Source organism: Echiichthys vipera, assembly GCF_963691815.1.
Source record: "Echiichthys vipera genome assembly, chromosome: X".
NCBI classification, from domain to species: domain Eukaryota; kingdom Metazoa; phylum Chordata; class Actinopteri; order Perciformes; family Trachinidae; genus Echiichthys; species Echiichthys vipera.
In genome coordinates, this window is record NC_139825.1 from 23265496 (window position 1) to 23281201 (window position 15706).

Sequence of the window (15706 nt, forward strand, 5' to 3'; positions counted from 1 at the left end):
GGTCAAAAGAGGGATGTAAAAGCCGTGGTCCTTTTGAATCGTCACATTATCACCTATGACCTTGCGTAATTCAGCCTTGTTAAATGAAGAGGGGCCTTTGAGTCTGTGCGTCATAGTTGATTTAATGCTCTAGTGCTAGTTTACTGTGAGTTTATTATTTGGTTATGTTCCAGGATCTGAAACAAGTCCAACTGAAACAGAGGCCCTCTGCTTTCCGCCCCTGGTCTCCTAAAGCAGCAGAAAAGGAGAAACCTGCTACTCAGAATGACGCGGAGAGGTGAGTCATCAGATGAAAGCTGTGATCATTTCAGTTTGGAAGAGACAATATTTGTTAAATAGAGCTTATATTAATGCTTTAAACGGACTATTGTCCCTACAGATCCTACTCAAAGAGTCATGAGACTTTGGTGACTCCCAATCTAACGCCAGCTCCCCCGGCCCCTTCGGTCCATCTCAGGGACAGCCACGCTCCCGGCAGGGGGTCTGCAGCCATTTCCAGGCCACAGCAGGAGCTGCATAATGGAGACGCACAGCCTACAGCAAAACCAGCCCCCTCCACTACAGCCGACCAACCCGAGGACATGGACACAGATGGAGAGATTGATGTGGATGACTGTGATGATCGTGAGTACCACCGATCACCTTTAAATTGTAATAATCCAGAGAAACAGAAAACTTGAAAAACTACAAGAGTCAGTTGATATAAGACACAGATTTTACAACTTATATTACACAGTAAGCCCCACTGGACATGAGCCACAGCAGAGCTGGGTCAGGGTGATTCTTGTACAACTGCGCCACCTGGTGTTTACTGGAAGAAATACAAGATACACATTGGAGCAGATTTTGCTGATATTAAGCCACAAAAATAAACATACTGTTCTTCTATCTCATTGTAGTTATTTCTTTTCGCTACAGGAGATTTAGAGAAAAATTAAGTATTTGTTTTCGTTTCATGCTTAGTATTCAAGCTAATACATGCAGCTGTGAAAATGAATGTCTTTATGGATGTTTTATCATGATCCCCAACTTGTACCCCTGAAGTTACTTCTGCAGTTGGCTGACAGTATGTCGAAAGAGTGGAGCCACTTTGAAAAAAACGAAGTTATGATTTAAATGAATACATATCTATATATCCACTTTTTTCACTGAGTCAGCTGTAACACCTGAACACCCATTAATTTAAATTAAGCGAGTGTGAAAACTTGTTAGAAAACAAGCAGAGGTTGAAATAGTAAATGCAACAGTATTCTTGCAACCGCCGTCTCAATAATGTTAAAACTCTCTTTCCATCAGGTCCGGTGCCAGCTTCCTCCCTGTCTTCTCCTCCGTCAGCCTGCACCAGCGTGTGTCAGACTCTGACCCCTCAGAGTGCTGCGCGACCCCAGGATGGACCCGGCTGGCTGTCGGGGACCATTGGCCCAGAAGTGGACACCCTGAGGCAGATGCTGTACGGAGGCACGGACACTAAAGAGGCCCGAGAAAAACTCCTGCAGGAGATTGTGAAGATGAGAGTGAAGCAGGAGGAGAAGTTGGCAGCTGCTTTGCAAGCTAAACGCAGCCTTCAGCAGGTATCACATCCTGTTCCTGTGAAATACTATGCGATAGGAATGTCAGAAATCTCTGAATATTTTGTGTTTTTAAACATGAAATGATTCTGATGTTTGTTTGTTTTTTTAAAGGAATTGGAGTTTGTGAGGGTGGCAAAGAAAGGCCGTCTTCGTGAGGCCATTGAAGCCAAGCGCAACCTGCGAAAGGAGATTGAACGCCTTCGCGTGGATTGGGAGAGGAAAATGAGGGACGCGGAGGAGTCTTGTGGGCGGCTGAAGAGAGAGTTGGAGAGGGAGAGACAGCTTCGAGTTTGTGACAAAGACTGCGAGGCTGAACGTCTCCGGGTCAAGTACTCCACTCAGGTGAGATGCCCAAAGTGATGCACCACGATTGCCAGATTACTCTGTTTATTTGAGATTTTCTTCATCCTGTCCCTCATTTGTTTTTCATTTATCCTGACTGCTGTCTGTTTCTGGTTGTGTTGTGCAGATCGAAGAGTTACATGTACAGCTACAGCAGGCAGAAGCTGATCGTGAGCAGCTGAGACAGGAGCTTCAGCATGAGAGAGAAGCTCGGCAGAGCCTGGAGAGTGTTGTTAAAGACCTGCAAACCCAGCTGGCCCTGCAGGCCGACAGCAACCCTCCCGCAAACACAGACGCACACAGACAGACCAAACAGCACATCAACGGATCCTAAAGTTGCACATTCAGAACTGGAGAAAGAGACTCAGTATAAAGGAGCATGGTTAAGGACTTTGTTGCACCTCCTGTTAGGGGAAAGAAAACTCAGCAGAATGCAGAGTCGGTTTTGTAGATGAAAAATCTGTCATATATAATATGATATGATATAAATCAATATTATTATGACTATATATGAATTTTATTAAAATGAACTGGAAAGTAGCATGATGTCTGCGCATGTTGTAGAGCGTGAAATTACGAAAGACTTCTTCAGTGATGACCACAACTCTCCAGGGACATCAGAGCCCTCAGTTAAGACCCCTGACGCTGTCCAAGGATTTTATTTTGGTATAAGCTATTCTAAGATGTGCAAATATAGCCACATAACACTACTTGAATATGAAGGGAAAAAACATGTTGAGTGGATGATGAAACTCTTGGTGCCACAAAATATTGGTACACTCAAAGGTGTCATTGCAGACCACTGGAAACAAGAGACACCAGTTTACCACTATTTACTTTTAATACCGGCTTGCTTTTTATAACTGTGTAGAGGATGTACTTTTCGAGAAATATTGCTTGCGCAGCACTGTTATTCCACAGGCAAGAAAAAAACATCCATATACAAACATGTACGCATGTATACCAGCTTGTCTACCTTTTGTATTTTATAAACCTGAAGTATTGGAGGTTAAGTGGGCTGCTTTCAGGTCCACCACTGTTTTATGCTTAGATATTTTATGGAAGTGTTACTTTTTAATATTATGATGCAACTTTATTTGTTGTTTGAACATTGTTTTCCAGTAATGTTTCTGCAACCAATCCATGTAATAAATAGCAATTATTCTTGGCCACATTAGTGAAGATAAGTCTACAAATGCCCTCCTAAAAGAAAAAAAAAATTCAATAGCTGTCTGTTTTTGTTGAAATGCGGTACTTCTGATTTTCTATTGAGTATTGTAAAATAATTTATATTCTATAATAATTTGCTGCCTACCAACGGAAAGCATTCATTTTTAGTCACTGGTTTTAGGGCTCTTAAATCAACAAATGCTGTTTATATGAACAACATTTCTACATATATAAAAAATATGGATATATATTTTTTTACTTTAAGAAAAAGGAATTGCACTTTTTAAAGAAAAGAACCTTGCATTGTGCATTGTACTCCCTGTTACATTTTTTCAAAACACAAGTTAACATGAACTTTGAATTTAAACACACTTCCCCTCAGTATCCTCTGATGTAAATACAATGATATTGTAAATAAGATATTTGTTGGTATGCTTGCTCCAGACTTAAATTGGTGATGAATATTATTTCTTGCTCTTACTTGAAACCAAAAAGAGACTATATTTGGATTTGCAAAACTGCAATTTTGCTTTTTTTGTCCCTGAGTATCATTGTAATCACAGGGCATTTAGAAGAATGGATGGACCTGTTGGTTTAATCATGGGAATGACACCATCAGTGGTCGTGAACCTATCAGTAGATTTTCGTTTAACACCAACAGAATATTATAATTTGTCCCTTGATTTTGTTTGTTTGAAAAGATCTTTATTATTTGATGAATTATAGAGTATATATAACACCACAGACCAAAAACTGAAAAATGGATTTGAAATCCCTGCACCTCCAGCTCCCTCGTCAGATAGAGTAGAAGCAACACCTTCTATTGGTTTCATCCTTAGGTGCTCTCGTATATTTTAGACAAGAAACACTTTTATGTCTTATCATTACTTTTGATACCCTCACTCAGTATTTGTTGGGTACAGTGTAATAAAAATATTCATTTTGTTAGCTGATGCTGTTGTAGTTTTGGTTTGGAAGTGGGGTTTCACTTGCCTCTTGTTTAAATGTTTTCTTTTCCTTCAGAAAACTTGTATAATACCCATTAAAATCTAAATCAATCCTACGGCGTTCAGAGAAGTGTTTATTTTATTGTTACCACATTGGAAATAGTGTTTGCGCGTGTGTGGGTTATTCTTTTTATTTGTCTTTGTCTCATCTCATCTCATCTCATTTTCAGACGCTTATCGGGGGTCGGGTCGCGGGGGCAGCAGCTTTAGCAGGGGACCCCAAACTTCCCTCTCCGGGGCCACATTACCCGCTCTAACTGGGGGATCCCCAGGCCAGTTTGGAGATATAATCTCTCCACCTAGTCCTTGGTCTTCCCTGAGGCCTCCTCCCAGCTGGATGTACCTGGAACATCTCCCTAGGGAGGCGCCCAGGGGGCATCCTTACTAGATGCCCGAACCACCTCAACTGGCTCCTTTTAAACGCAAAGGAGTAGCGGCTCTACTCAGAGTTCCTCATGGATGGCTGAACTTCTCACCCTATCTCTAAGGAGGACCCCAGCCACCCTCCTGAGAAAACCCATTTCGGCCGCTTGTACCCGCAACCTCGTTCTTTCGGTCATGACCCAGCTTTCATGACCATAGGTGAGGGTAGGAACGTAGATTGACCGGTAGATCGAGAGCTTTGCCTTCCGGTGCGGTAGAGCGACTCCAACACCGCCCCCGCTGCTCCGATTCTCCAGCCAAACTCACGCTCCATTGTCCCCTCACTTGTGAACATGATCCCGAGGTACTTGAACTCCTTCACTTGGGGTAAGAACTCATTCCCTACCTGGAGTAAGCAATCCACGGGTTTCCTGCTGAGAGCCATGGCCTCAGATTTAGAGGTGCTGATCCTCATCCCAGCCGTTTCACACTCGGCTGCGAACCGATCCAGTGAGTGCTAAAGGTCACTAACCGACGATGCCATCAGGAGCACATCATCTGCAAAAAGCAGAGACGAGATCCTCAGCCCACCGAACTGCAACCCCTCCCCACCACGACTACGCCTCGATATCCTGTCCATGAAAATCACAAACAGGATTGGTGACAAGGCGCACCCCTGGCGGAGGCCAACCCCCACCGGGAAAGAATCCGACTTACTGCCAAGGATCCGGACACAGCTCTCGCTTTGGGTGTACAGAGATTGGATGGCCCACAGAGGTGACCCCCTCACCCCATACTCCCTCAGCACCTCCCACAGTATCTCACGAGGGACCCGGTCATATGCCTTCTCCAGATCCACAAAACGCATGTAGACTGGATGGGCATACTCCCAGGCCCCCTCCAGGATCCTTGCGAGAGTGAAGAGCTGGTCAGTTGTTCCAAGTCCAGGACAGAATCTGCATTGTTCTGTTTCTCGTTTGGAGGGAAGACAGGTCGGACCTCTCCTTGCTGCACCTGTGAATGCTGAGTCACCCGTTACCACCGTGAGTACTCTTCTGCCTCTTGAGCCTTATGTTCCGGCACCCGAGCGTTATTGTGGGAAACTGGGTGAATGTAAGATTTTCCTGTTCCAATGCTCTCTGGTGCTCGGTCAGCAGCCTCTCACATACGCTAATGGTAGCACTAAATTAGCGTATGTGCTAGGCTTGTTGTCCGGTAGGGCTCGAGTCTGGGGAGCCGCATTTTGGAATAATCCCCTGATTTGGCAGGCCACTTTCCAACAGTTCTCCAGTGAGATTTTGTCGGTGTTCGATCATCCTGTATCTAATAGCGATACCAGCAATCGGTTGCTGGATTTAAGTCAGGGATCCGCTTGTGCTGCAGATTACCCGGTAGAGTTTCGTACATTAGCAGGTGAATTAGGTTGGGATGATCGGGCTCTCCAGAGTATATTTTTAAGGGGCTAAACGAGGAGGTTAAGGACAGCTTAGTGGGTAGATCTGAGACTGCTAACCTTCAGGAGCTTATTTGCCTCACCATTAAGATAGACAACCGTCTACGTGAGAGACGCCGTGAGAGGCGGTCTTTCCCCCTAGTTACGCCAGGTCCTCTCACTATTCACCACTCCTCCACTCCAATTGTACCTGTGAGCAACCGGGTTCCCCTGTCTCCCGCTCCAGTACAGGAGGAACTCATGCAGCTAGGTCGCAGCCGGTTAACTCCCGCTGAACGTCAGTGGCGCTTTAGGAGTAGGTTATGCATTTACTGTGGAGCTCCCAATCACCAGTTAGCTAACTGCCCGTTACGGTTAAACGATCAGACTCACCAGTCGCAGACGGGGTCCTGGTAAGTCGTTCGTAAGCGCATTAATCTGGACATAGTGTTGAGCTGTGAGGGTAGAGATTTCTCCCTCCAAGCACTAATTGACTCTGGGGCTGAAACAAATATAATTGATTCGGAGTTTGTTGGAACCAGTTTGATCCCGGTTAATCAGCTCGGTTATGGTTGGTTATGGTTATGGTTAATAGCCTCAGTGGGAGTGAACTCGCTCAGATCTCCGCAGAGACTTTGCCGTTAACCATGTCCCTTGCTGGTAACCACTCCGAGTCGATTGCATTTCACATCATGCCTTCCACTAATGCTCCCGTGGTTCTTGGTCTTCCCTGGCTTATCACTCACAACCCAGTTATTGACTGGTTGACTTGCAGGGTTGTGAGTTGGAGCAGCAATTGTCATTCTTCGTGCCTTCCTTCAGCTCCACCTAGATGCCCCAGTGACCCCAGTCCCTCTTTACCTGAACCTCCAGACTTGTCTTCTGTGCCTCCAGTGTATCATGATCTCGCCAAAGTTTTTAGCAAGACTAAGGCGTTATCCCTACCTCCTCACCGCCCTTATGATTGCCCCATCGAGTTGTTGCCCGGGTCAACCTTTCCTGCTAGTCGTCTATATAACCTGTCAGGGCCCGAACGTGAGACGATTGAAACATACGTTAATGACTCACTTAAGTCAGGGATCATTCGTCCTTCTTCGTTCCCACTGGGAGCTGGGTTTTTCTTTATAGACAAAAAGGACAAGTCGCTACGCCCCTGCGTTGATTACCGTGGTCTCAACAACATCACAATAAAGAACAAGTACCCCTCCCTTTGATCAAATCCGCATTTGAGCCGTTGCATGGGACAACGGTCTTCTCCAAACTAGACCTCCGCAACGCGTATCATCTTGTGAGGGTGAGGGAGGGGGACGAGTGGAAGACAGCTTTCAACACTCCACTCCACTCCGCAGCGTCTTCAGGAGAATCGTCTGTTCGTGACAGCCGAGAAGTACGAGTTCCACGTTCCCTCAGTGACTTTTCTGGGTTATATCGTGGAGAGGGGACAGGTTTGGGCGGATCCTGCAAAGGTCACAGCGGTGGCCGACGCCCACCTCCAGGAAGCGATTTTTGGATTTCGCCAATTTTTACCGTTGCTTCATCGGGAACTACAGGCAGGTAGTTTCACCTATGACTAGGTTGACATCCCCCTCAACTCTCTTTGTCTGGTCTTCTGCCACCAACGACGCTTTCCTGACCCTTAAGAAGCGTTTCTCGTCCGCGCCCGTTTTAGTTCAGCCAGATACTGGCCTTCAGTTCATTGTCGAGGTGGATGCCTCGTATCTGGGAGTGGGGGTGGTTCTATCCCAGCGGGCAGTGTCTGACAACAAGGTTCACCCATGCACGTTCTTCTCCAAGAAGCTGTCTCCCGCTGAGAGGAACTACGACATTAGGAACAGTGAACTGCTAGCTGTCAAGCTAGCATTAGAGGAGTGGTGGCACTGATTAGAGGGGGCAGAGATTCCGTTCATGGCTAAAAGACTATATTCCCGCCAAGCCCGGTGGGCCTTTTTTTTTAACTTACATTCCTGGCAGCAAAAACATTAAGCCGGACGCTCTTTCCTGTCAGTTTGGGCCTGCTGAGGAGGAGAAGGAGACCGTTTTGGACCACATCATTCCCGCATCCTGTGTTATGGCGGCACTAACATGGGAGATCGAGTCAACCGAGACAGGCTCAACGCACTGACCCCGACCCCATTGGTGTGCGTCTGTTTGTTCCCGCCAGTGTTCGCTCCCAGGTGCTCCAGTGGGGACTCCTCTCATCTTGCCTGTCATCCCGGAAGCACCAGGACCCTGTCACTCCTGCACGTCACTTCTGGTGGGGGACCATATCTTCAGGTACCCGGGAGTTTGTCGTGGCCTGCACTGTCTGCGCCCGGGGAAAGGCCTCTCATCACCCTCCAGCTGATCTTCTCCGTCCTTTCCCCATGCCCAGTCGACCCTGGTCTCACATCGCCTTGGACTTTGTCAATGGACTTCCTGCCTGCCAAGGTAACGACACCTTCCACTTCGTTCCCCTGCCTAAGCTGCCTTCTGCCCTGGAGACGGCATCTATTCTGGTCAACCATGTCTTTTGCCTCCACGGGATACCAGCGGACATCGTTTCGGACCGGGGTCCCCAGTTCACTTCCCGTGTCTGGAAAGCTTTCTGCCAGGCCTTGGGAGTTAAGGTCAGTTTATCATCGGGGTTCCATCCCCAGTCTAACGGGCAGACGGAGAGAGCTACTTAGGACCTGGAGAGCGCTCTTCGCTGTATCTGTGCCCGCAACCCCTCGTCGTGATCTTCTCTGCTGTCCTGAGTGGAATACTCCCACAACTCCCTTACCTGCACCGCTACAGGTATGTCCCCCTTCGAGGCTTCGGTAGGCTACCTACCTCCTCTTTTCCCGGCCCAGGAATCAGAGATTGCTGTTCCGTCCGTCCAACACCATCTCCGGAGAGTTCGTCGGATATGGAGAGAGACCCGAGGGGCCTTGTTACGGACTGCGGAGCAGAACCGCAGGATGGCGGATCGCCATCGCATCCCTGCGCCCAAGTACAAGCCTGGTCAGAAGGTTTGGTTGAACTCACACGACATCCCCCTGAATGTCGTGTCCAGGAAACTTGCACCTTGCGCTTCATTGGTCCCTTCGAGGTGGAGTCCATCATCAGGGAGGGATATGGTCCTGAGGAACGGAGCTGGGTATCTCGATCCCTTATCCTGGATCTGTCCCTGAGCCGGGACTTCTACGGGGCTCATCTGGGGGGGCCCGGTGGAAAGCCTGGAGGCGCTTGTTGAGGGGGGAGGGTACTGTCAGGAGTTGGTTCTGTCAGTACCCTCCTCTCTCCCTTTTGTTTGAGTTTGTCTCCCTCTGTCTGTTTTTCCCTGCATGTGTCTCCCCTTGGTATTTTGGTTTGTCCATGTCTGGTTGGCGTGGCCTTACCCAGCTGCGGTCTGTTACGCTGATCACCTAAAGAGTATAAAGACCCTGAGCTGACAGGCATGCAGCGCCGGACCGTTGTTATCCTTCCCCTGGTAAACTCTTTGTCGGATTGGCTCCCATTACTCGTTCGTTGGTTTTGCGCTTCTCGTTGTCTGTTGTATTAATCGTTGTTCTCTTTGTTTTCTCCGTAATTTCCCGCCATATGGTGATCAGTTGACAGCTTTGCCCCTCTCTTCACTTGAGTGTTCAAAACATAAGGCCTCATATCAGATGATACGATCACAAAATCGATCATCGACCTTTGGCCTAGGGTGTACTGGTACCATGTACACTTATGAGCATCCTTATGTTTGAATATGGTTTTAGTTATAGACAATCCATGACTAGCACAGAAGCCTAATAGTGGACGACTGCTCGGATTTAGTTCAGGGAGGCCATTCCTCCCAATCACGCCTCTCCAGGTGTCTCAATCATTGCCCACGTGAGCCTTGAAGTCGACCAGCAGAACTATGGAGTCCCCTTCTGGAGCCCCATGCAGGACTCCATTCAGGGTCTCCAAGATGTCTGAATACTCTTAACTGTTGTTCGGTGCATATGCACAAAGAACAGTCAGAGTTTTCCCCCCTACCACCCGCAGGCACACGGAGGCGACCCTCTCGTCCACCGGTGTAAACTCCAACACCGCGGCGCTCAGCCAGGGGTTTGTGAGTATCCCGACACCCGCCCAGCGCCTCACACCCTGGGCAACTCCAGAGAAGAATAGGGTCCAACCCCTATCAAGGAGTACGGTTCCGAGACTGTGTGTGGAGGTAAGTCCCACCAGATCTAACTGGTAGCGCTCCACCTCCCGCACAAGCTCCGGCTCCTTCCCCCACAGAGAGGTGATATTCCACATCCCCTGAGCCAGCCTCTGCAGCGATGGGGTCGACAGCGCACCCAACCCCAGCTGTTCCTCCTGTGAGTGGTGGGCCCACAGGATGGAGAGCGGGGAGGTGCCACGTCACTTTTTCGGGCTGTGCCCGGCCACCAGGCGCTCGCCGGCGAGCTTCCCCCGGACAGGGTCTCTTTTCCTCTTCCTCATTGTTCCATAGAGTCTTTGTGAACCATTCTTAGTCCGGCCCCTCACCTGAGACCACTACCAGGAGCACCAGGCTCCAGACAACACAGCACACACAAAAACAGGGACACTGTCATGTACTGTGTCTGTCAGTGCTCTCCTCTCTTCCGTTCTGTGTGAGTTTGTCTCCCTCTGTCTGTGTTTCCCTGCATGTGTCTCTCCCTTGTCTGTGTGTAGGTCCGGGAGGCGTTTCCCCAAAGCTGCAGCCTGTTATGCTGATTACACCACAACTTTAAAACCCTGAAGCTGACAGGCATGCAGCGCCGGACCGTAACACTATTCCCCCCGGACTGGCATCCCCTTTCTCGTTGTGGTTTTCACGCTCCCCAAAGTAAGTTGATTAATTGTGTTTTGTTTGTTTTTCTCCGTAGTTTCCCGTGTTCCAATTTCCCGTCCGTCTCGCTGATCTTCCGTCGTCTTCCTGTTCCTGTATTCCCATGTTCGTTTAGTTTGTCTTGTGTTTGTATTCTCTGTAGTATTTTTGCGTTCGTCCGTTTATTATATTAAACGTTTCTTTTGCAACTTTACCTTTTGTCCGTGTCTGCATTGGGTCCACCTTTCGTGCTATCCCCGTACCGTTCCTGACAGACACACAAACCTCTCCACCACGATAAGGTGATGGTTTCATGTCATAATATAATATGCTTTTTTATTATATTTTCCATGTCATACTACAATAACATGGACCCCGCGGACATGGAAACCGAAACCCCGGGTTTTTCCGTGCGTCACGCGGTCACTTCCCAAGGAGTACTCCTCGGTAAGCACTCACAGACGCTGGAAGGAATTCTGATAAGTCTCAGTCAGTTGACTGCCTGCGTTGTTCGTCTGGAATCAAGACAGGTGGGACCTCTCCTTGCCGCTCCTGTGAATGTTGAGTCACCTGCTGTTACCGTTAGTACACTCCTTCCTCGTGAGTCCTATGTTCTGGCACCAGAGCGTTATTGTGGAACGCTGGTTGAATGCAGGATTTTTCTTTTCCAATGCTCTCTGGTGTTCGGTCAACAGCCCCTCACATACGCTAACGACAGCACCAAGATAGCCTATGTGCTGGCCTTGTTGTCAGGTAGGGCTTGAGTCTGGGGAGCTGCGTTTTGGACTAACGCTATCCCCGTGAACCAGCTGGAGACTCCTTTAAGTGTCAACAGTCTCAGTGGGAGCGAACTCGCTCAGATCTCCGCTGAGACCTTGCCCTTAAATATGTCTCTGGCTGGTAATCACTCTGAGTCTATAGCATTTCATGTTATGCCTTCCACTAATGCCCCAGTAGTTCTTAGTCTTCCCTGGCTCATCACTCACAACCCGGTCATTGACTGGATAACGGGTTGGATTGTGAGTTGGAGTAGCCATTGTCACTCTTCCTGTCTCCGCTCAGCTCCTCCTAGTTGTCCTAGTGCTCTCAGTTCCGCTGTTCCTGATCCGCCTGATTTGTCTTCCGTACCGCCCGTGTATCACGATCTAGCCGAGGTTTTCAGCAAGACTAAGGCTTTATCTTTGCCTCCTCACCGTCCTTACGACTGCCCCATTGAGCTTTTGCCCGGATCGACCTGCATAGATTACTGGGGCCTTAATAACATCACCATTAAGAATAAGTACCCATTACCGTTGATCAATTCTGCATTCGAGCCGTTGCATGGCGCAACCGTCTTCTCAAAACTCGACCTCCACAACGCATATCACCTCGTGAGGGTGAGGGAGGGGGAAGAGTGGAAGACAGCCTTTAATACGCCACTCGGACACTTTGAGTACCTGGTCATGCCTTGGTAAACCAATGCTCCGGCTCTAGTTAACGACGTGCTTCGGGACCTGCTCAACCGTTCCGTATTTGTGTACCTAGATGACATCCTGGTATTCTCTAAAGACTTGAACGTACACGTGGTGCACGTTCGTCAGGTGCTTCAGCGTCTCCAGGAGAATCGGTTATTTGTGAAAGCCGAGAAGTGCGAGTTTCACGTATCGTCGGTAGCCCTCTTGGGTTATATTGTCGAGAGCGGACAGGTTAGGGCTGACCCTGGGAAAGTCATGGCTGTGACGGAGTGGCCCACACCTACCTCTCGCAAACAACTTCAGAGGTTTTTGGGGTTCGCCAATTTCTACCGACGATTTATCCGCAACTACAGTCAGGTAGTTTCTCCGATGACCAGGTTGACCTCGCCCGCTACTCCATTTGACTGGTCCCCTGCCGCCAACAGCACCTGTTTGACTCTGAAGAAGCGTTTTTCTTCCGCTCCTGTGCTAGTGCAGCCTGACACTGGTCTCCAGTTCATCGTTGAGGTGGACGCTTCGGATCTGGGAGTGGGGGCGGTTTTGTCCCAGCGAGCCAAGTCTGACAATAAGATTCACCCCTGTGCTTTCTTTTCCAAAAACTGTCTCCTGCAGAAAGGAATTATGATGTCGGAAACCGTGAGTTGCTGGCGGTGAAGCTTGCATTGGAGGAGTGGCGACATTGGCTGGAGGGGGCAGAGATTCCATTTGGGGTCTGGACGGACCACAAGAATCTGGCCTATATCCAGACGGCCAAAAGGCTTAACTCCCGCCAAGCCCGATGGGCTTTGTATGGCCGCTTTAATTTCACGTTAACATACATTCCAGGAAGTAAGAACGTCAAGCCTGATGCCCTTTCACGGCAATTTGGACCTGCCAAGGAGGAGGAATTTGGTTTGGAGAACATCGTCCCCTCGTCTTGTGTCATGGCAGCATTGACCTGGGAGATCGAGGCTACGGTCAGGCAGGCGCAGCGCTCGCATCCCGATCCTTGTGGTGGACCATCAGGACGCCTGTTTGTTCCTGCCAGTGTTCGCTCTCAGGTACTCCAGTGGGGACACTCTTCTCGTCTCTCCTGCCATCCCGGAATTACCAGAACCCTCAAACTTCTTCGTCGCCACTTCTGGTGGAAATCCATGGTGCAGGATACGAAGGAGTTTGTCCTGGCCTGCACTGTCTGCGCCCGAGGAAAGGCATCTCATCGACCACCAGCTGGTCTTCTTCGTCCTCTCCCGGTCCCCGGTCGACCATGGTCCCACATCGCGTTGGATTTCGTTACCGGACTCCCCGTGTCTCAAGGTAAAGACACCATAGGTACGATAGTGGACCGTTTCTCAAAGATGGTGCACTTGTTTCTCTCCCAAAGTTGCCGTCGGCCATGGAGACGGCACAAATCCGCAATTTACCTCCCGGGTCTGGAGGCCTTCTGCCAGGCCTTAGGGGCCAAGGTCAGTTTATCCTCGGGGTTCCACCCCCAGTCGAATGGCCAAACGGAGAGGGCGAATCAGGATTTGGAGACTGCTCTTCGTTGCATCTGTGCCCGCAACCCTTCTTCGTGGTCTTCGCAGCTCTCCTGGGTCGAGTACTCCCACAACTCCCTGACCAGCACTGCTACAGGCATGTCCCCCTTCAAGGCTTCGTTGGACTACTTACCCCCTTTGTTCCCGGCCCAGGAAGCCGAGATAGCGGTGCCATCCGTTCAGCACCATCTCCGAAGAGTGCGTCGGATTAGGAGGGAGACCCGTGGGGCGTTGCTCCGAACGGCGGAGCAGAACCGCAAGATGCTAGATCATCATCGCACCCCTGCACCCAGATACAGAATTGGACAAAAAGGTGTGGTTGAATTCTCGGGACAACCCCCTGAGTGTTTCGTCCAAGAAACTCGCCCCTCGTTTTATTGGGCCCTTCGACATCGAAGCCATCCTGAACCCCAGTGCTGTCCGACTGAAGCTTCCTGCGTCCCTCAAAATCCACCCGACCTTCCATGTCTCCCAAGTCAAGCCCGTAACCACCAGCACGTTGTGCCCGCCTGCTGTCGCCCCACCACCCCCCCGTACCGTTGACGGCCATCCGGCGTACACGGTCAGTTCAATCTTGGACGTGCGACGTCTTGGCCGGGGGTTCCAGTACCTGGTGGATTGGGAGGGTTACGGTCCAGAGGAGAGGAGTTGGGTTTCCCGAGCCCTTATCCTAGATCCGTCCCTAATCCGGGATTTCTACCGGGCTCACCCTGGGCGCTTGAGGCGCTCGTTGAGGGGGGGGGGGGGGTACTGTCATGTTCTGTGTCTGTCAGTGCTCTCCTCTCTTCCGTTCTGTGTGAGTTTGTCTCCCTCTGTCTGTGTTTCCCTGCATGTGTCTCTCCCTTGTCTGTGTGTAGGTCCGGGAGGCGTTTCCCCAAAGCTGCAGCCTGTTATGCTGATACACCACCACTTTAAAAGCCTGAAGCTGACAGGCATGCAGCGCCGGACCGTCGTCGACCCTTCATTAGTAACACTATTCCCCCCGGACTGGCATCCCGTTTCTCGTTGTGGTTTTCACGCTCCCCGAAGTAAGTTGATTAATCGTGTTTTGTTTTCTGTTTTTCTCCGTAGTTTCCCGTGTTCCCGTTTCCCGTCCGTCTCCCTAATCTTCCGTCGTCTTCCTGTTCCTGTATTCCCGTGTTCGTTTAGTTAGTCTTGTGTTTGTATTCTCTGTAGTATTTTTGCGTTTGTCCGTTTATTATATTAAACTTTTCTTTTGTAACTTTACCTTTTGTCCGTGTCTGCATTGGGTCCACCTTTCGTGCTATCCCCGTACCGTTCCTGACAGACACACAAACCTCTCCACCACGATAAGGTGATGGTTTCATGTCATAATATAATATGGTTTCTTTATTATATTTTCCATGTCATACTACAATATTTTTTTTAATGATATCAGCCACACAAGTGTTTTCACTAATATACTGGCTGATTAAATGTCTGCTCATGCAGGTTGAAATGAAATTCAAGACTTATTTTTGCCATTTACTCAGGAACAAGTGCACAAGGGCAGTGGGAATCTTGTGTGGATCACTCAGTCAAGTAAAAACTAAAATACAATAAATGAAATCAAAATATGAACATTATAAGACACAGAATTAACAGATAAATACATATGTACGTCTTTTGCCGGCAGTCTGAAAGGCCATTGGGGAGAAGCTTCCTTTTTTGACTCGAATGTGCTCTGGTTGCTGGTTGTGTGTGGAGTGGAGCTGTAACTTGTGCCACTTATTGTATGATCTGATGATGGAGCTATGCTGGATTATCACCAGACTGATATAAACTGTTGATAAAGGTGTAAATTGTCCCACCCAAACAGGTGCAACAACACTTACAGAACAGTGACACACTCTCCTCTGTGTAGGAAAAATAAATTAAATCACCTGTGTGGGTTTATCATGAGTATGTGAATCAAAAGCATGACATGACAATTATAAGGACTCTTCAAGGTACTTTGAATATTAGTAGATATCATTATACAGTATATCACATGATATACATACATGTACATGGATTGTATGCTACAGAGTTGCCTCTAGGGGGAAATCACTGCACACAATT

At 48.8% G+C, this 15706-nt stretch overlaps 1 protein-coding gene across 1 annotated transcript in view; it reads left to right on the forward strand.

Moving 5' to 3' along the window:
- skib (v-ski avian sarcoma viral oncogene homolog b) overlaps window positions 1–4118 on the forward strand; it is a 32913-nt gene extending 28795 nt beyond the window's left edge. Inside the window, exons 3-7 of the mRNA XM_083938939.1 lie at window positions 174–277; window positions 380–624; window positions 1297–1571; window positions 1683–1913; window positions 2041–4118. Of these exons, the coding sequence (XP_083795065.1) occupies window positions 174–277; window positions 380–624; window positions 1297–1571; window positions 1683–1913; window positions 2041–2247 (1062 nt within the window). The 3' untranslated portion in view covers window positions 2248–4118. The remainder of the gene's footprint in view (window positions 1–173; window positions 278–379; window positions 625–1296; window positions 1572–1682; window positions 1914–2040) is intronic.
- The last annotated feature ends 11588 nt before the right edge of the window (window positions 4119–15706 follow it).